This window comes from Molothrus ater, chromosome 7 (assembly GCF_012460135.2).
Source record: "Molothrus ater isolate BHLD 08-10-18 breed brown headed cowbird chromosome 7, BPBGC_Mater_1.1, whole genome shotgun sequence".
In the NCBI taxonomy this organism is placed as follows: Eukaryota; Metazoa; Chordata; class Aves; order Passeriformes; family Icteridae; genus Molothrus; species Molothrus ater.
Window position 1 is genome coordinate 10105942 of NC_050484.2, and position 21943 is coordinate 10127884.

At 36.6% G+C, this 21943-nt stretch overlaps 2 protein-coding genes across 3 annotated transcripts in view; both read right to left on the reverse strand.

The window, feature by feature from the left end:
* Nucleotides 1-211: 211 nt before the first annotated feature.
* C7H2orf66 (chromosome 7 C2orf66 homolog) lies at nt 212-11036 on the reverse strand. Of its 2 annotated transcripts, XM_054515389.1 has the most exons (4): nt 3189-11036; nt 2528-2670; nt 1449-1640; nt 212-452 (listed from the first exon to the last, which is right to left on the reverse strand). In XM_054515389.1, the coding sequence occupies exons 2-3, from the start codon at nt 2648-2650 to the stop codon at nt 1467-1469; spliced, it is 297 nt and encodes a 98-aa protein (XP_054371364.1). In that variant the 5' UTR covers nt 2651-2670; nt 3189-11036; the 3' UTR covers nt 212-452; nt 1449-1466. The 2 variants fall into 2 exon arrangements, with proteins under 2 accessions (XP_054371364.1, XP_054371363.1); XM_054515388.1 differs by having other exon boundaries at nt 2528-11036.
* A 379-nt stretch (nt 11037-11415) lies between these two features.
* The window catches only part of PGAP1 (post-GPI attachment to proteins inositol deacylase 1), a 28852-nt gene continuing 18324 nt past the window's right edge, over nt 11416-21943 (reverse strand). Inside the window, exons 14-27 of the mRNA XM_036387248.2 lie at nt 21776-21851; nt 21429-21502; nt 21291-21342; nt 20528-20594; nt 19556-19664; nt 19156-19194; nt 18008-18101; nt 17227-17317; nt 16815-17012; nt 16457-16589; nt 16000-16050; nt 14608-14831; nt 14159-14263; nt 11416-13338 (exon numbers count right to left, since the gene is read on the reverse strand). Of these exons, the coding sequence (XP_036243141.1) occupies nt 13200-13338; nt 14159-14263; nt 14608-14831; nt 16000-16050; nt 16457-16589; nt 16815-17012; nt 17227-17317; nt 18008-18101; nt 19156-19194; nt 19556-19664; nt 20528-20594; nt 21291-21342; nt 21429-21502; nt 21776-21851 (1452 nt within the window). The 3' untranslated portion in view covers nt 11416-13199. The remainder of the gene's footprint in view (nt 13339-14158; nt 14264-14607; nt 14832-15999; nt 16051-16456; nt 16590-16814; nt 17013-17226; nt 17318-18007; nt 18102-19155; nt 19195-19555; nt 19665-20527; nt 20595-21290; nt 21343-21428; nt 21503-21775; nt 21852-21943) is intronic.

Genomic DNA, 21943 nt, shown 5'->3' on the forward strand with positions numbered 1-21943 from the left:
CTCAGAGGGATGGGGCAGTTCTGGGCACGGCAGGGTCGGAAATGGGCGTGCGGGGCGGGGTGAGGCCCAAGCAGCCAGAGGGCCACCAAGGATGGGGCTGTACCCTCAGGGGATGTGAACACTTGGCACAGATCACCTTGGGACGTCTCCTTCTAATAAACCGAAAGGGAACGTTTATTTCCCAGCTTTGAACAAAGACACGTGGCACTGGTTAAATGCACGCTGTTGCACTCCCCATTTATTCACACTTAAGCACAATTCTGCTCACAGACTGCAGTAGCACACATTTGTCAACAGACAGAATAATGCTCATTGCACCAGGACACCAGATTCCACTGGCAGGAACGGGACAGTGAAGAAACTTTGGAATTGTCAGGTAACAGTTAAAAAGTCAAAGCAGTAAAATTTTGCTGTGAAGGTTTCCACTTGGCATGGACTTCTGAAGTTAATGCCTAAAAAAGACAAAAAAAATACAAATACATGAGACTAATACAGAAATATCCATACGCAACCAAGGTGTGATCCAAACCAAGACAAAAAACCACTGGCTGAACCTCTGTTCCCACAAAACAGTTCTGAACACTGAAAAGAACTACCACAACCATCCTGAATTATGCAGGACAAAGTTTCCACCAGTCATTTTCTCACTGCTGCTGTGATTTGTAGTACAGCATCCATTCTGAATTCCCTTTTCTTTTTGTTTTTCCATGCACAAAATATAAATTCTTTGGTGTTGTGTAATTTTTCATTACATAGCAACTCAGCAAAAAGAGAATTTAGTATTAAAATTTGAGTGCAGTCTTTATTATGGTTCATGATAATAAGAATAAAGCTTTAATTTTTATTATAAACAGACAAGGTGTTAAACAGTCCAAGAACAGGACAGAGCTGGAAATCCTAAGCTGAATATTGATTACAACTTAAGCACTTTAAGATACTGAGTAAATCACCAAAATGCTTTGATTTAAATCTTGTTGAAATTCTCAGCTATTTGTAAACCAGAAGAAAACAATACTTACTGTGAATGTAAAAGAGAATGTATGCTTTGTTAGTGCAATAACTTATGCTAAATTAATTTTCTTAATCTACATACATCACACAAAACCACTAATCTCAATTTGTAATCTTACTCTTTTCAATTCCTTACACAAAACCTGCATCCCCTAGTATCTGTACATTTGCAGAATTCTACTCCATATGAAGGCGGGCAGAAAAAAGAGAAAACAAAATAAATCAGGGTCTATAGAGGTCTGCACAAGCACCATGTGTTATTTTATCTAAGTAGTAATGACCTCATAAATCTCTGCCTCAAGAATTTTAAACCCCACTTCAGGCAAGGGTTAAGGTAGTACATTTTTAATTCCTTCTGAGAAAGAAGTTGCTTTATACTTCAGTCAGACTCTTTCTTGGTTACACGTGACATCAGAGGACAAGGCACCCTCTTTTACCTTCATCAGCGGAATCTTTCAGCCTTTGAAATAGTTCTGAAAGGATTTTTTCTTTTCTTCATAATCTGCAAATGCAGAAGCAATAGGATCTGAGTAGAGCCTTGGTCCTTCATTGTTCACAGTGAAAGTGGCTGGGAACTTCCTGAGATCCAGACCCCTGCCTGAGAAGTAAGCCTGGAGTGTTCTGAAAAACTGAGCAGATCGTGGATGTGAGAATAAACAGAGCATGACCCATGGAGATTAATTATTTCTACTGACACAAATTAGATTGAATGTTTATTCCTCTGTGGGATGAAATCCTCAATTCTGATAATAACCTGATACAGTGTAGGCAACCTAATTCAGACATGCCCACTCCCTCCATCCATGCCTTGTGCATCTATGTGAAGTCAGAAGAGCAGCAACTGTGTCCTGCTCATTTATGCTCCCCACTGAACCACGGGGGCTGTGAGATAACTGCACCCCTTGGAAAACAGGCACAGCCAAGCCCCTGCTGACAGCAAACTGGACACCTCTGTAAACATTTCAGTAGGAGTCAGCAACAATGGGCAATTGATTTGAACTGTTCCCCAGTAATCACTTCCAAGGAGAAATTAAAGCTTTTTAAAACACTGAGGAAATATCAAAGGAAACCAATTCTTTTCCTTCACAAATTCTTTTTAAGATTGTGCAAATGTTCTCTGAGTGGTGTTTTCGTAGCTGTCAGATGCAAACTTATTTGTACTTCAGAGTACAAATAAGATGCAATCAGAGTACACATCTGAAAGAAACACAGTAATCATTCCTCTTCTGTTTCACAAAACAAGTGGCTGTATAATAAAAATAATTTTTTAAAAACGAAAGCTGCTGGATGGAGATATAAGCACATTTTGAGCACTACTGTGCTCTGAGAATGTCTCTTCAGTTAAGGGGTACATCTTGACTGAGAAATGGTTATTGACCATACAAAGTGCACAGCTCCTAATATTACATCAAATGGGCCCCTCTTGCCTTTAAATTTAGACAATAAGGAGTCTCTTAATGGAAAACAAAAAAAACCACACAGAACCTCAGCTCTCTTTCTTGAAACATTTCCTTACCAGGTCTCTGTTTCTGGGGTTATCAAGAGGCTTCCATTTATCTTCTGGTTGGGAAGGAGCACCCTTTGCCAGTCCTCTGACAGCCAATACTACATACAGACCCAGGAGCAGCCCTTTCCACATGCTGGAGATGAACAGACTGCCTGTAAGAGGGATAAACAGACATACTCCTTAAATCCTATACAGCTGTCACTGGGAACACACAAAGCATGTGAATCCAAGAAAATCTGCCCACTGCAGATTACATCCATGTGCTAGCAACTCTTTTTTTTTTCATAGTACTAAGGTCCTTGGAAGAACAAATTATTCTAAACAAGCATTTCCCATACCAAAGCTATTTCTAGACACTGGACTCTCCTCTGATGGACCGGTAGAACACTCAACACAAAATATTACATTTGTAAGTTTACCTTTATTACACAAAGCCATTTTCAGTGGCTAGTACAGCACCAGGCTAGTATGCTCCAAGGAGAATGCAAAAATATGACCCAGGATCCAGAGAGCTCAGTTTTATAAAACTGCATTACATTTTACTACATATAATAACAAGTGCAACGGTATTTAATACAGCCTGGTCTAACATACTAGAGATCCATTTCACAACTTGACTCAGGAGGAGAAAAGGAATTCTCCCTCTCACATTCTTTAAAATAGAACTTACCAGGGAATTTGGCTTTGGCTTGCCCCTTCTTGGTTGGTCTCCTTGTAATCTGTGAACAACCTGATCTCTGCACTTATATTTCTAGTAGACTGTAGGTGGGTGTCAGTGACGTTAGCAGGAGCTCAAAAATACAGTAATGATTCCATTTCCAACCATGACATAAAGACCCTTGAGAATTTCATCCTTGGTACTCTTCAGACCTGTTGCTATTGAACAGTGCAGTACAAATTCCTCCCAAGCTGTATTGCAGAAATTGGTTGTAGGCATACAGGAAGTTTAAAACAATTCCCAGGAGAAATGGCACAGCTTTATCAAAATATTATTTTTTGTTAAAAGTAATTAGCTGTCTCTCTAGAATGGTGACTAATGGTTTTCAAGTAAATGAGATCTGGATCACTCTCTTGATGCTAGAAAAAGAGAGGGAAAAGTAAGGTCTGCTTCAATATCCAAAATCATAACATTTTAGTGGAAGCATTGTTTTCCTGCCCTGATTTTATCAGCAGTTAATATTCTCCTGTCACACTAGAAACTAAGACAAAGGCTGCAAGGAGGACTCTGCTAATTTACCTTGGCCTTAGTGCATAGCATTCTGCATATCAAAGCTGCTCATATTTTTTATTATTTCACTGCACTCTTCTCTCCGCTATGTAGATGATACATGATTTAGCATCACATAAAATATGTCCCTAAATAGACATGTTAAAATTAAAAATATTTGACCATCACCTTACTCCCGAGTGTAGATGTTTGTGTCTGACTAGAAGCTTTACATTTTTCTTTGGTTTAACTTTTGAAAGCAAAATAAAAACCTGCCACCAGCCTTCCAGGAAGGTGAAGTTTTGGATATCCAAACATCACTAGCAACACAGTAAACAAAATCCTAGCAGTGTTATTTTCAAGCTGATCCCAAGCACGAAGTCTTCCATTCCCAAAGATGACAAAGAAACCCAGATATCCCCAGGATATGCACTGGCCAAGGGGATGACACTTGATAACTCCACAGTTAGCACTTGTTTCTCCTCTTATTCCCTTCTGCTAAAACAGCAGCTTATTTTTGTGACTACAGTAATATATAAAAATTCAAGACAACTTATCCAGCTTGTTTATTATTCTGCATATTTAAAGTTTTAAAAAAATCATACACAAAAAAAAGAAGAAAATTCATTAAGCCCCATCAATTATGTTTCATAACGCTCAACTTCCAGACATTGGACTCATCAAGAACAGAACAGTAGCACCAGAAAACCACAAAAAAGGTCCCAGCATAAAGGAACTGTCTTTGTTGATATTCTAGGTAGATACTTATTTCAGCTAGAAATAGAAATATGCTCCTGTAGAGAAAATGACAGGAAGGGGAAAAGGCAAGATTTACAGTTTGGGATTAGATTTTAGTTCCTTATCTTTGGAAAGAGGAGGGGGAAAAAAGCCAGAAGAGCTGGCAGTTTTCTTCTACCTCTTTTCTCCCCCTCAATTAATTTATTCCATTGATTTCTTTACAAAGAACTGGGGATATGCAGTGTATTCAGCTAATAAAACATATTGAAGTCATCTGCAAATATGAAACAAGCTTTGTTACTGGAAGAACTCAGGCAATGTGGGTGACTGATGAAGCATGCAGATATACAAGAGATTCAATTAGCATATATTCTCTGTCAGCTGTCTGAAAAAGAAAATCCATACACACTTGTTGCTTCCTGAGCTAAAGCTCTGAGAAACTGTTGGAGCTAAAAGTCTGTTTAGACCTATAGCTCATTGTAATGTGTGGGTTGGTCTTTTTTTAGTAAATTCAATTCCTTCCTTCAGGGAAAGTCAAATATAAGCAGAACACATTCATATTAAAATACTATTAGTATACTTACACTGACTGAATAAAATTGCAACCTCATTTTTGAGGACAGTAGCTAAGTTTAACAAATGCTATCAAAGCCAGATGTCAGGGGGCTGCCTTTTTAATGCACCCAAATTTAAGCATCAGGTTTTCTTGATAAACATCTTCAATAAATTAAATATTTTCAAAGTGTCTATACTAATTACATAACCTTACTTTCTGACACAGGAAGTAATGTTCATGTATGTTTGAATTAAACTGCTGTGAAGATGAAAATGCTGATAGCATTGCTTGCTCAGTTCCACACAATTCACCTCTGAAATGTACAAATTTAAAATATACTAGTTTAGCTGAGAACAAGTTTTATACATTTGATGCTCTGTATAAAGTGTATTGTTCAGGAAACACATTGAATTTTATTGCATTTCCTGGCCATGCAGCCTGAGGTGTTGGAGTTAAGACACTGAGCCAAGCTTCACCCTGTCTATCCAACTATCTTTATTGCACTGTACTTGAGGTGTGAAAGAAGCACCTGTTAAAGCACTGCTCCAACCACAAGGCTTTTTGTTCACTACTTTTATTTTCTGCTTAGAATCCCAAGTATTACAAGTCAGAAGGAAAAGCACCAAACTGCTCCACATGAGTACCTGAGGCAAGACTAAAGGCAAACACGGCTCACAACACTCAGCGTGTTTGCACAACAGCATACAGGTAACACAGAGCAGCACTGGCAAGTGGCACTTTTTGGGATTTACAACCATTTGTACCAATGCAAGCACGTTGGAATACCATACAAAAATATACAGAAGTGTTTCTTTAGCAGGACATTTGCTATACAGAAAGTCATGCACACTTAGGTAAAAAAAAAGACAAAAACCAAATTGAAGTACACACTGCAGCCAGGGAAATCAGGAAACAAAACAGGAACATCCCAGAGCAGCTCCCAATCAAGTTGCCCTCAACTACAACAAAAAAGTATCTAAATGCAGTTTTTAAAGGCTGTGAGATGTCATCTTTCAGCAATTACAACATCATCTGAAAATACCTCTTCTCCAAGGTTTTCTCAGCATCTCACAAGACAAGGACTTTGCCAAAGTTTAGGATACATGACATGATCTGTAAGAACTTATTTATAAACATTTTTATAAGCACAATAATTTGCTATAGCATTATTCAAACATTTATAGATAAGACCCTGTCAACATCTCTAAAAATCTGTAAATATTAAGAGTGAGTTCATGTACAACATCACATTTGTGGTAGCTACATAATAACTGAACACAGAGGCAGAGTTAAAAACTTCTAAGACAGATTGCTTTGAGAAGTGGTAAGATTTTCCCCAAAATTACGTGTTTTCTTCAAAGTTTTAAGTCCTTTTACAACCAACAAATCCTTCCCTCCCCACTAATCACCCAAACAAGGTATTTTGGCCAACATTATTCTTTGTGCTTGAAAAAAACAATTAAAAGGTCAGTGGGGAATCAAGTTACACGGTTTCTCTCGAGTCATCATCATACATGAAGGCCTTAAAGGTACTTCTTCCTTCTCAGTACTAGAATATTCCAGTGGCTAGAAAATCACCAAAGGCCAGGAGTGCTGAAACATCACCACAAAGTAAGAAGTGAGGTGACTGGAATGAGTTTAGGCAGCAGGGAAGACACCAAGATGGTCTGTTCCATGTTGTGCTCAGCAGCAGCAGCAGCAGCACTGTGGCAGCCAGAGGGAAGCAGGAGCTCAGTGAAAGGAATGTTTTCTAACATTGCTGTGTATTGCTCTGTGAGCAGCTGGCAGGCAGTTCTTTGTGTGCATGTCTAAATACCTCCAGTACAGCCATAACCTCTGAGATGGCATCACTTTCCAAGGTTCAGTGCTATATGGGAGGGGGAGGGAAATCAGAATTTGTTCAAAACACACAGAGAATCCTCTAGAGACAAATAAGAAAAGCCAGCAGTGGCTTTTCCTGAGCTCTTTTTATTTAAAAATATATGTAAGAAATCCTTCTACTATATTAAAACAAGATTTTAAGATCTTAAGTATTTCTAGTTTTCTTTAATGAGTTAGGATAAAAAAAGTGCAATTTTTTTTCTCCAAAAAAAGGTATCTACATATGAGCTTTCAGGGATTTACATGTGAATATTTTCCCTAAAAAGTAAAATTTAGTATTCAAAACTTCTGGAGCCTTAACACAAACAACCAACCCCGCCCCTGTCTAGTTTTCTTACACTGGTGAAGATTTTGCTATTTAATGGCTTAAATACAGTATTTTGCTTAAACTAAAATTGAGATTTTTTTTTTAATTGAGGACCAAATAGCAAAATGTTTAAAAATAATTTGACACACAGACTTCAAAGCTAAGACAGATATCTGCAACCAGTTGTCCTTCCTTGTTTTTCTTTTGGTCACAACAGAAAGGCTTGAAAAATTCAGGTCAGCTAAAGCCTTCTGACTTTGGTTGGTGTGATACAAATAAAAAATATGCTGTACTTGTCATAAATCTTCATTTCTCTAAGTGTAAAATGGGGTCAAAATAACTTTTTTAAGCATTTTCCCCAAATCAAGTTTCAGTATGATCCACACAAATATTTTTGGTCAACTTCAAAAATCAAATATAAGGCTATGGAAGTCCACAGGCTACAGTTGGAGTGTATTCATTTACTGGTTTAAGGCACAGTATATATGTATTTTTTCTCTCTCTAGAAAGCTACAAGTTTAAAGTCACAGTGAGGAATTTCACATTTCAGTTTTGGCCTGGCACTCTAATCATATGTGTCCTGCCTACTACCTGTAGATTCTGTAAAGTATTCCAGCTGTCAGGTGCTGCAGTCTCAAATCCTGTTTCCAAACTCAGACTGAAGTGGGTGGAAAATACTGAAGCCTGAACTGATCCTAAAATAGTGCACTTAGCCTTTTGTAAAAATAAACATCAACACACTTGCACATTTGATACTTAGATATACCCTGAATTATTTAAGTTGGAGGGGGAAAACAGTCTTGGCTGATATTTCAACAAACAGAAGGAGTCTACAGGACACAGCTGCTGCACGTCCTGCCAGGTGAGTCCCAGTTCCACTGCTCTGGGCACTCCTGCTGGGCACTACAGGCCAGGGACGCTGCAAACCAGAGAGAGCTGCATGGGGAAGGAGGACCCACATCTTGTGATGTGCCACAAAGAACAAATATTATCATGTTCAGCACTCCTGGTTTTTAGAGACAAACTCAGCTCTGACACCATACGTTCCTACAGAAGCCAGAGCACAAGCTGCCAATAACTGTAGGGAGACAATGCTTACAAGGTTTGTTTATGGCAGCGTGAATAGCAAAATGTGTCTACATTAAAATGCAGAAAGAAACCTTACATCTTAAGAAAATAAATGCAAAATATCACAGTTCAGGTTTTCATCCTACAAGGCAATAAGCACATATTTGAGGCAGTTATGTGCTTAGACACCTGAAAAATTGAGGGCTGGGCAGATTTGCTTAAGTAAGAGCTATGAATTTTCTCTCTAAATGCTTAAAATTCATTTTTAAAAGCAGCAGTGTCTATTAATAAGACAAAGTGTATACTTTTTACTTGAGTTTGAGGATAGATGAGCTGATTAAAAGCTTTGCACACATTCACCCATAAATAAAAATATACATCAGAAAGTATAGTCTTTGCAAAACGTTTTCAAATTTTTTAAGACTTTACGGATTCTAATATTTTAGTTCAAAGTTCTGGCTCTAAAAAAAAGGTAAAAATTGTACTTTAAAATAAAAAATGGACTAGTTTTGACTTGTCCTTCATTGTCACACATTTCCTGGAGGCTATACAACAGCAGTATGTAGCTTTGGTGACAAAAGTATGTCTCCCCTAAAGGAACAGTGATGAAAATTTTATATTTTACAGTGCTAAATGCTTACAAAAGCTAGCCTGATTATATCCCAGAAACATAAAAAGACATGCAAAAAGTCAAAGCTGTAAATTAACTGAGAAACATTCACCATTAAAACACTAAATGGAAAATAAGCATCAAGAATTCAGTCTACTTTACAACCAACAATTTCTAGTAGCTTAGTGATTTAGAACAGCAGCACAATTCTGTACAGACTCTACAACCACTTCCAAAAACATTTTCATAGCTCAGAGTATTAAAGGTCAGTAAATGGCTGGTTTTATCTCAGTATAAATACAATGAAAGCCTAAACACACTCAACCCTGTATTGAAATAACTTGATTCAAATGGAAGTTTCTCAAATGTTTACATTTATTAATGACTACATAACAGACTTTATTCTGTGCTCAGATGGATCAGATTTATCAGATTTCAGAAGAACATCAACTGAGTTTATCACTTGTTACTGGCAAACATACGGAAAATGAGATGTATCAAACACTGACATGTGCAATGGTTTTGAGGTTAAATGTCAATACATTTTATTTTGTTAATCACTGACTTTAAAGTTAGTCAATTAGGTTATAAATGAAAAATTCACTTAGACATACCAGCAGTCTCTATGCCTTCTACAATGTATTAGTACTGCACTGCTCACAGTTTTGTCATTTGTCATCTATTTGTTTTGAAACATAGCAAATTAATACTAAGGAATGATTTGCTTCATGAAAAAACCAAAATCAGGGCAGAACTCTAAATGTCAGAAATAATACTAACTTATATTCCATTTACTGCAGGTTTCTTGGAAATAAAACATACAAAGAAATCTCCCCCCAAAACCCCCAAACCAATCCTCTTTCAACAGGATGCTGAAATGTGACTCACTGCAACTTTTAAATCACAACTTAGAAGATTAGCTTTGGACAACGTTAATTCACTCAGTTCCAAGGTGCATTTGGTAATTCCAATGAAGATGTGAGTTTTTCCTTATCAGACACAGAGAATTTCTAAGAAGTGTTAGCTACACGTGTCATTGCAGCATGATGAGACTGTGAGGAACATGTTTGATGACATCAAGCAGAAAAGATTATATACTTCCAGAGTAATTTCAGGGTATGAAGCTACCACCAAAGCTTCTCATTAAATCTCTCCCTGTCAAAGAAAGACTCTGCTGTACCAAAAGTTAGTGGCATTTAGTATTTTAAGTTCTTACCCTGTTTCCTCATTCTGTCTCAGATAGCTTATAAGAAAATCATATTAGATCCACATAAATAGTTTTTATTTTGAATGCATCCTGAGGTCTAAACCCTTACAGTTTGTGCCTTGGTCTCCTCCCACATGGTCTAGATAATCTAAAATGTGAAGAACAAAGTGGAATTTTAATGTAATTAAATGTAGTAAGAGACATTATAATGTATTTGCCAAAAGCTGTTCTATAAATGCAGCCCACTCATAATAAAGGATATTTCAGTAATATTTGCATCTCCTTATATATGCAATTAACAGTGTGTGTGTATATATATATATATATATTGGGTTATTCTATGTTTCTGCTGCAATGATAATTGAACAGTGGCAGAACTACAGATTCACCTAACAGAAGCTTCTTGTCCAAAAGTAACAACAAGCAATCATTGTATTTTACCCGAAAAACAACCTCAGACTGTTACAAAATCTAGTCCTTTTCAGAATGACAAGTAGGAGAATTCATCCTCTCTCAGAATGGGATGAATTGTAAGACTCGTTCTAATCCTATTACCATCCATTGATTGTATGGCTAATCTAATTGGGATTAAACTCCTGATCCGCCAAAGAGCTGAAGTTGTCCAGTCCATGATCACTGCACAATCCAGACACACATCCCTGCCAACAGTTTAAATCTATTAAATGGCACACAAGGCATTTAAATTCAAAATAGGAGCAAGACTTCCCCTCTTTTCCCCAGTAAAGGTAAACCATCTCTGAGAAAAGGGAGTGTTGAGGGAGATGTGAAAAACTCTTGTCATCTGGGATCTCAGACTCAGGATTATACCTATCCTACCTCCAGCTTGAAAATCAGGCAGGAGAATACACAAGATACCAGAACCTACTTTATGAAGAGTTCTAATAATCATCAATAGAACTCCAGCTAAAAAAAAAATCATTAAATGAAAAGTTGCATAAAAAAAAAAAAAGTTGTTATCCTATGCTGCTGTAATTCAGTAGGTTTCACTTTATGGCATACTTTGAAAGCTATTAAAGATACCAAATGTCAAGTCTGTTTCATTTCCAACAGTTCCGACAAATGGATTCATGCAGAAAGAGCCTGTTAAGGTGGCAAAACAAAATCAGAAGTAAAATAGTAGTAAGCCAAATGGACCATGAAAGTCAAGGAAAACTATCTTTTCCACAGAAATCAGACCCTGCACATTTCACAGCCCTTTACCAGCCCTGTGCAGTTCTGCCACCATCTTTCATTCACAGCCATTTGCAAGTACAAGAACTCTGTTCTTCTGTCTGAACAGCAATTTCTAGTGAAACCAACTGGTGCATTTAGCTACAAGTATATTAAATCACACAAACTATCTTATATACATATACTGTAGCATACATTTGATTAGAAAATATCAAGATATAATCTATTCAAATAACTTTTCTGATTTACAAACACTATATATATATATTCTAACCTTCTTTTTGAAAAGGTTAAGACTAGAATACCAGCACATAGATTACTGATAACAGTGACAGTGGTTTGGCTAACTACAATACCCTTACTCAGTTACAGCACTTGTAATGACTTACTAATAACTTGAACTGCTGATATGGATATAAGCAAACAAAACACACGTGGCTTTCTTCACATTTGTCCTTCATTTTGGAAAGTCACTGTGTGAATTGAGTCTTTCCACCAGCTCAAAGGAATTGACCCTAACAACACATTAGAAATAACTGAGGCACTTAGGCAAGATTATTAAGATATGATGGAATTAATGGGTCAGGCTGACTGGATCAAGAGTATTCTTGATTGACTGTGAGCAGCAGATTTCCTCTTGGTATTCCTATAAGATGATTGAGCTGGTTTGGTGTTTCCAGATGAAGGGAACAGGTATCTCAGACACAGCAGAGACAGCTAACACAGAAGCAAGTAGTAAGCTCATCTCTACACAGAATCAATACATCATTTAAAACTAAGGACTGCTGAGATTTCTTCTGTTGGCAGAACACATGCCCAGGGGACAGAATTCCTTACACATAGCTATTGTAGGCTTTATTATAAATGGCAGTCACTGTAGCATCTAGGCACTAAGATAAAATTTATACAGAGCTAATAATTATGGTCAGTATTTCCCACTATTACTGAGTTTGCCCACATGCAGAAGTTAGCACTGTATGGCTGGACAGGAGTTTGCAGGGTTGTAACTATTCCATATTCATTTTATGCACTGGCATTTATTAGGAGATGGTTGGTTCTCTGTTTACAACAGGAAAAAAGCCTGCCTTGTCTACTTAGAAAGAGTGCAGCAAATGAACTGGTAACTCACAGCATATCTCAACATTTGCTAGCTTCTACATATGGACAAAGTCTAAGGATTAATTTCAAAATTCCAGAGAAAACTGACAATGTTTTAAAACAACATTACAGCAAATTGTTTATGAATCTGCTGGTATCCTTCCTGAATAGAAAGCTACATAGAATACTGTTGTCTTCTCACTCTCACGAAAAGTAAAATGTGTAAGACTTGCAATAATCTCACAAATGTTCAACTCACACTGATTGAACAAATGATTTGATAGAAATAACAGTTCTATATAAGCAGTACATTCTAGTTTGTCTAGACACAAATGTGGCAGCTTTTGAATGTAACATAAAATCATTCAAAGTATACTTGGCTGTGTGGTTTTTGTGATAGTCACAGTGTGCTTGAAATGTATTGAGTTTTAACCAGCATACTTTAGACCTGCAAGAGATGCAAGTTCAGAACACAGACACTGCATGGCACAGTGAGTAAAAAAGGAGTTTTCACAAAGCAGTACAGTGAAATACCAAAGTGTCTACAAGGCAGAGTATTGAGATGTTGCACTGATATGAGTCATGTGCTTATACACAGTTAAATCACTCCATTTTCAGAGACACGAAATAAACACCAGGAAAAGTTTTCTAAGCAACATGAATAAAACCATGAATTTTCTGCAAAGTATTCACAGTTCTGTCCTCTTTCCCACATAATGTAAACTACTGATCATATTAATTTAGGCATTTCTGTGTTGCAATTTTTCCCATCTCCAGTGTTAAGTTTCTAGGGTGCATTGTCCCATATAGAATGAACATTACACAAAACAGCACAGCACGTGTAGAAGAAGAGAAAAGGTTACAAAGTGTGGGACTCTGTATAAATGCATTCGTCCAAAGGCCAGCATTGCAACAGACAAAGGGAGTGGAACTTTGGCTGCAATCTTCAAGAGTTTACTATAAGAATAGAAAGAAAAAAAATTATCATTTTGTAGCCACATATGCAGAAAACATGCAAATGCCATATATCATTTTCCTTTGCAAAATAATTTCTATTTCAAGGCTTTGTTAATCTTTAAAACTGAGTAACTAGGTCTAATAGGCCATAAAAATTGATGCATAAGCAAGAGAAATTATTCAAAAAGGTTAATGTCCTTAAAAATATATTAATTTAGAAATTTGTTCTCTGTAACATAGGAAGACTTAATGGTTTGGATCACTTGAGATAACAGGTACTGGTCAAGAGGATAAATGACATTTGTTATTATTTATTGTCATTCATGAGGCATTAACTAATTTCATATCTCAACAAGAAATAATCTGTCAGCAAAACCAAGTTCTCAGAACTTCTTAATCCAGTAGAGAACACATATTTCTTCTCCCATAAGGGGAGCTACAAGAACATAACTATAATCCTGTAGAATTCCCTTTTCTTTCTAACTGTCTGACAATAATTGCTCCACATATTTGGATTCTGTGACACTTGAAATAATTCAATGAATTGTTAAAAAGTCACTTTTCAAGAAGTTATTATGCAGCCAATTGCTTAGATAGCACATACTTCATTTATTTCCATGTGGCAAATACAGGGGATTTTTTCCTCTTAGCTGAACTAGAGGCACTTTTGCACAAATCTTAGCTCATCTTTTAGACTTAACCATATGAGTTCATGAATCTCTATAGAGGCTGAACAATTACAGCATAAATTAAATTTTACCACACAAATGGTAATTCACAAAGAAACAGGAAAGCAAAACTAGAGATTGGGCTACAGTACCTTGATTTCACTTCAGAAGTACTTGAATTCATTAGAATTTCCAAGATGCATACGAGGATAATAGCTGTGGATCTCCAGGGATCAGGATCAAGCCTAACATTGTACCTGCAAAGAAATGGTTTAAAAAGCACAGCACTTCTAAACTAAGCTGCCAAATAATATCCATGTGCTGATGACAAAAAATATACATGAAAACAATATGGCATCCCAACCTGATTTTAAATCCCTTCTGAAACATTACTTTGTTCAACATATCACTGATTCACTTAACACCTATTTACACCACAATACAAACCAGACAGGATAGAGAAAACAGTAATAATTTACAGTACTCTTTAATAAAAACTGTAAGGTAACTAATAATGTAAAGAACCAAACATTTATAATTTTTATTATCTTCAAAAGTTCCTGTAACTTTCTTCCACCTCTGTGTCAATTTAAGAACTTACCTGAGATTTTTTAACCAATAAATTAAAGATGGCAAGTTGAGCAGCACAATCCATGTGAATAAATTAAGGACTGTAATGTGCATCTTAAGACTGTTAGCAGCTTCAGCAGATGTTTTACTGTTGGAAGGAGACTGTGTTGCTTCTGGAATGCTGCCCACTGAACTCTGGGCTTCGACTGTGGGTGTACTGGAGTTCTGTGAAGTTTCTTTTGAGTGGCCTGAATCCTGGAAATGAAAGACAGAAGTCACAAAAATGTGCACAGGCTTGTAAGAACCCATGCTGGGGAAAGAGGAGGGGAAAAATATCCTAACAGTATCACACCAGCTGTGATTTAGGAAGAAAACCTGCAATTTATGCCTCAAAAAGCCACCAAAAGCAAAGTTCAATTTTAAAGTATCTAAATTTAACCAGAAATTTCTCATACCCTAATAGTTTATATGTCTATGGAAGAAAAGAATGGAGACTGTAAATGCCCTGACACCAATGAAATGAAAAGCAGTTCCTGGAAGGGGGAAGAACAAAATAAAAGGAGTCATAAAGCATGGGGGTGAAAAATCACAGATGATCATTCACAGGAAAGATATAGGAAGTAATGCAACTGGGAGTAAAATACTACCTGTAGAATAAATAGCAAAGATAAATGAATGTGTTGGCAGATACTAACTTCCAGTGATAGCAACCCCCACAAATGAAACAAAATATAATATAGAGATAAAAGGAGAGGATTTTCAACTAAACACGTGAAAAATCCACTCAAAGAAACCCAAAGAAAACTTCCAACAACTTCTTGTGTCAGACTTTGTTCTATGTTTGCAAAAAAGAGCAGGTACTTATCATATGCTGTTATCCACACCTGCTTACATTTTTGATCCTATACCTTAAAGTAATCCAGAAAATAAAGTTCACACTGCATGGACCCCAACACTTCTTCACTGTGTTTTTAACAGCTCCCTGTTTACAGCAGTCTCAGTCCATATTCATCTAACACATCCTATTTGTCATCTCTGGACTAAAATACCTTGAACTCCACATGCTGCCTCTCTAGAAAAAGCAGTTTTACCTGCAGTATAGATTATTACCTAGAATTTTATTTATTTTTAAGATAAGCCATGCATAATCAAAGACCAAAAATTTAGACAAACCCTGTTAATCTGTGTGTATTCAGAGACAGAGCTTTCTTCTGAGACGACAAGGTCACATTGCAGAACCTTCAAACAGCAGTCATGTGTGATGGAGCAGGCTGCTCATGGCCTGCCTGTTCTTTCACACCACACATGCAGCAAGGGAACTACAGCTACCCAGTCACTGCAGCACAACCTAAGAGTACCAAGGCAGAAGTTTGCCAGACAATTTTTGGCCAGAGTTTGGAACAGAAGCAGGAAACAGACTCACCCTGTTGTGCATGTTTTGCTCTGCTCTTACAGTTACATGCAGTTTTACAACCTGTAAGACAAGCAGTTGCTTGTTTAGTAAGGATTCTTCACATAAAAGATGTAGTACAGGAAAAGAAATTGAGGAGTCCTTACTCTTCAAGGGAGGTATTACTCTTTGTTTTTATAGTATTGCCTAGCTATAAGTTAAAATTTTCAATCTTCTGCATTGTTGTAGTGGGCACATGGGACCACACATTTCTTTGTAAGAAGCATTAACCAGAGAAGAAGAAATTTCTACAGATTATAAGATTATGACAGTGAGAAATTAGAAATAACTATTTCAAGTATGGGAATAATAACATTTCTTTTGTGTATGAAAAAGGGTAATCTGGATTTTTGCTTTTCACCTGGGGTTAATTCAAAGCACCTAAAATTTTCAATTCAGTTAACATAGAGAATGTTTAGCCTTTCAGTACCTTGAACAAGTATTGAAGATAAATAATGAGCACAGCAAATGCACCACAAGTGGTCCAGCTAACCAAAGCAAGGGATATCATCCCACAGAGTCTACTGGGTGTAATCAATTTATCTTTCTGAAGTTCAGGAGGTCTAAAACAAAAAACAAACCAGAAACAAAACTCCTGTTGTACTTCTTCTCAGACATCAATTTCTGCTTGCTTTCAAACCCAGATGTCTAAAATCATGTATAAATTCAATCTGCCCAGAATTCAATCTTGCCCAAGCATTCACACAGAAACAGACAAACAAAAAAAACAACTGTCAGGGTGAAAGTCATCTAGAAGAGCATAATTATATAGCATCATGTTGTTTTACCTAATCAGAGTTAACCATAATGAAGAGAAGAGTCTCAGAGATGTAGAGAAAAATACTCCACTCCAGTAGGCAATGCCTGTCCCAAAAAGAAATAGAATCAGGGACACAAGGGGGAACCATGCATCCTGACTACTCAGTACAGCAGCATCCACCTCTGGTAGTGACAGTGACTCCCATATCTCTCTAAACCAGTTAAACCTGCCAAAAACATGAAAGCAGTATTATTTATCACTTCCAATTGCTCTTACAGTAAGATACCTATCAACTATTCCTTCTATTACAGTCTTTCAAGCAAAATAACAGTCAGGTGTTTACAGTGACTACAGATAAAATAACAGTCCTCCCTAGCAACAGTTTTACTGAAACTTCTGTTTTGGAAATTGCTTTAAACAAATAAATGATGCAAACTCACCCCTGCAGAAACACAACAATGCTTATAAGAGGTTCTACTTTGTAGGGTTTTGCTGTCCTCACTAGTTGGAGGGAGAAGTCTGAACACTGGCCTAGGATCAAGAACAGAGAGCAGCTGTAGTTACTGCCATGTCATGAACTTCAACAAACATCATCCACAACAAAATACAAATTCAGACAATGGTGAGCTGACTTGAAAACAAGATAACCATGTCTTGCAAGAGTACTGCAAGGCTGCATACTTTGCCACCAAGGCCCTTCTCCACCGGGTCCCCACATTAAGGTAATAATGTGGTACCCACATTAAGGTAATATGGCACATCAGCTTCTAGAGACATTGTGGAGTTTGTAACAAACACCCCCTGAACTTTAATAAAAATGCATTTTGTCTGAAGACATGACAGCATAACAAAGCTGCAATGCAACTCTCATCTTCTTGCAAGAAATAGTGTTTTCTACACGTTAACAATGTATTTTAAACTTTTACATGTATTTTTAGGTAGATTTCTGGTAATTCTAAACTACTGTGCAACATCGATATTTCACAGGGAGGGACTGAAATTTAAAATAATAAAGAAATATTTTGCTACAACACAATCTTGAAGAACTACCAGCCAAGAAAAAATTAAAATGAAGAGCACAGATCCAAGTATTTCTGCAAGTTGAATGATATTTATCTTAAAAAATTCACATTTAGCTAGTCTTTCATCAGTAAATTCAATAAGCAATTTCCTTAAATACACTTGTGACAGAGAAAAATATACAGATTTTTAGAAAGCTACCTGTTGATCTCAATGTGCTCAATTGTCCTCCATAAGTAAGAAGAATATTAGAAACAATATAGACTGGAAAAGCACCAGCATGGAACCTTACTATCTGAAAGACAAAGATAAAGGGATAACTTCATTTCTATCTATAAAAATACATTTAAAGAACACATACACAAATACTATCATGAAGCCAGAATGATACTGAGATTAGAAAATCTTTCTTAAAAGATCTAGCTTCTCATTTTAATGCATATTTGATAATCTACAATATATAGATGGGAAATACTAGAATCTCTCATAAGCAGTTAATGAAACAGATTTGGATAAACGATCAAATTAGAAACAACTGGGGTTTTTTCCCCAGTCAAGACAAGTATGAAAAAAATCAAGTATTACGTTTCAGTAAAGTAAGTTTAAAACAATTTAAAGGCCACTTTTCAAGCAAAATCTGCATATAGTTATCTATGCTTTTAGGCAAAGAACTTTTGGAAGCAATTATATGCATGTATTAATTGGCTTCCACTCTCTCAAGTAATGATTAATATACCAATAGCCTATAAATTCTATAAATGTTGCAAAATAACAACAAAATGAAAAATCCTTGTTCTAAATGCATATATTCGTGTAGAGAACCTTGCCAGTTTTATTCCAGCCCTACACTTAGGTGCTTGCAAATTAATTACTCTTCAGATGCAGAGAGCTGCAGATGGCCAGTCTATTTTTACTGATCCCCATGTCGAAATGTATTCTTCATTGATAACCAAAGAAGATTTGTTGAAAAGGAGCATATGGACCTACTTAGACTTTTTCCCCCAACTTAATTGATGCCAAATATATTTTAAAGTTCTAACACCACTGACTCATCAGGCAAGAAAGTTAAAGTGACCTACAGATATTGAGCTCACCACAAAGCCACATACTGCACATTTACAGCAGCTCTTTAGAGCTAGAGAGCTTTTCTGCTCCTCTAAGGACCAGGGCCTGACATTCATCCAGGAGGAATCCTTGCCAAGGGAAAAGGCTGCAAAATGATCACTGAATAGTGCTTCCTCTTGGCATTGAGAAGGAACCTGAAGTGCCACAGTAAGGAAGGGAGGAAGTAAAAATTTCTATAGATGCTACCGACATAGGAAAACCAATTTAATATTAGGTTTTCTTACTTGCCCAAGAACCTGTAGAAGTGATGTCTTCAGAATTACCTTGAAAAAAAAAATATATTGCTTCATACAATGGTAAGCATATTGTTTCATACAAGGCTTCTTAATTTTTAAGAAGCAAACTTAAGTTCTAGAATACAGCAATCCTACAACTAAAATGTTCAACACCTTACTATTGACAATTAAAAGCAAATGCTTTCAAGTTTTAGAGTCCAACTTTCAGTACTAACCCAGCTGTTGCAAAATACTTGTAACACACACTACATGTGAAAAAGACCAAACAGCCCACCTTTAGAATTGCTTAGTATTTATTTAGATTAATTAGCTATGGTTTAAAAAACTGAATTATGCAAAAATTATCCGGCAATGCAAACTAGCTATAAAATAAAACTGTTTTACTCACTTCATACTGACAGTCTGGGGAAGAGTAGATGTTTAACTCTGGAAGGCTGCTGTCACTGTGAGGCTGAGCAATGTGCAGTTTGGCAGAAATCTCAGCAAGAGATGGAACTCTGAAACAGCAACTTACATGGTCACTGCTGTCCTTATGACCAAGCAGAACAACCAAAGGTGTCTCAGTCTTCAACAAGTGCACATAAAGCAGATCTACCACACCAAGTGTCACCTCAAGCTGTGAGCAAAATGGTGTAAGGAACTTGTTCACCCTGTCACAAAGAACTACGTAACATCCTCAGTTCCCTCTCCTCTGAACTATCCTGGGACATGGCACTAAGGAAAGCAGACAGGTTCAGTGAACACATAGAACATGCAAATATCCTGAGTGCCAGGAAGGGAAAGAACATATCCTCAGGAATACAATTCAGTTTCCTGAAAGTATTATGTTGCTGGAAAACACAGGGGGCTGGAAATTGTGAGGTCTCCTTAAGACTTCTAAAATAAACTAGAAATACAGTTTTCCTACCATCTAAAATTCAGTCAGGTGTTCAACTTCATAAGTGACAGATATATTTCAAGCTGTATCATTTGATTTTGTCAGGACTATGCTGCTGAAGCAAACATAGGGCTGCTGTGTAATCCAAACCCTGACTTCCAGGAGGAAGCCAGCATCCAGAGTAGCCACTGCTCTCCACTGATGGAAGGTCAATGATTATCCTGAGAATTTCAGACCAGCATATCTGACTTCTTTTACAAGAAAATTAGTGAGAACCATTAAGCAAACAATTAGTAGGTATTCTTATTCTAGGAAAAGTCAAAACAACTGTGTCAACAAGGGCAGAAAGGTAAATGAGGAAAAGATGCAGAAGTTAAACACTTAACACTGGAGAAATGTCTCACATCAGAAATATTACCACAACAGGATGCAAATATTCTTTAAAAAACATATCAAGAAGTTATTAATTGGTAAAGTCCTTACTTTGCTACAGTTATTGAGTCTTCATATGACCAGGGGATATGAAGTCTGTAAACACTTGGCTTTCTTTCTGAAATGGAACAGCATTAAAAAATATAAACTTAACTAAGAACCAGATGTGGCAACTGTCTCTAAAAACTCCAGGGCCAGTAAAACAAAGGTGGCACACAGATCACTACACAGAATTTCTGGGCTTGCAGTTACATTGCCATTGACATTGCAATGCAGATCAGAGCAGTTAGCAGCAAACAAAAATTACATGGTTAAACTCAGGTTGTTACAGGACAAGACAGTGAGACATCAATGTTTAAAAGAAGAACAGTTTTGAGAAGAGTTCTGCTTTTCAATATGAAACAAAACCTCAGCCTAATAAATTCATCATTTTCTTTCTTTTGAAAGAGGGTTCTTTAGCAACCCATCCTGTTTAAGCTTATGTAGCTCAACATTCAAATTCGAGTCCCGTTATCAGAAAATAAAAATCCTAAGCAAATGTGCTTTTCTCAAGAAACACTTTCAATATAAGGCAGAATCCTGATGGAAATTCAACTTCCCTTTGCTGGGAAATAAGAAAAACAAACATTAAAAGACTAATTCCTCATTTTTGTTGATCCATCCTTCTTAAAGTGGGAAGTGAGAGATATTAGCAGACACATTTGAACAGACCATAGCAGCACTGCCTAAACTCCATTGCATGAGAAGACTTCAGTATCTACAAATTTTCAACAATTTTAAAAATAAATTTGTACTTTAGAAGACTTCTATTTACCTTTTAGTGACTGGCAGTGACTGTCTATATAAATTTTGAAAGCTTGATATATCTAGAACACAAAAAAATAGAATTCACTCACTTTTTTCCAGACAAACAGTGGTTACATTACCTTAAAAACTTAAGTAGCATTCTTACTTGGTTGAAGTGCTGGAGCTGTACATTGTAAAGTAGTCCAGTTGAATTTAATAGAATTTTGCTTGAAGAAAACCCTGGAAAGGGTACAATAGTTTCACTTATTAGAGAAAATTATCTGAGAACTCACTACATATTCAGATTATTTCTTTTCAGGAAAATTACATACTTTCATATCTGTAAGTCTAAATCCCCACATTTATTTCTTTGTTACTAACAAAAGCAGTGTTAGCTTTAGTGAAAAACAACTCCCAAAAACCTCCTGACCAGACATTTTTAGGCAAATTTATTATCCAAAGGTTAGTTATATTAGTTTTCCATTTTTTCCAAAAGCAATATGCTATACTTACCAAATGAAAAAAGATGTGTTACAGAGAGCTGGACTGTTCTGGAATCCTCTTTGAAGAATTCACAGCCCAAAGTATACTGCAATTGAGGATATTAAAAACAGATCTAAACCAAAGCACAAGACTAGAAAGCCTTTGTACTTGCCAAATTACATTTCCCAAGTGATCTCT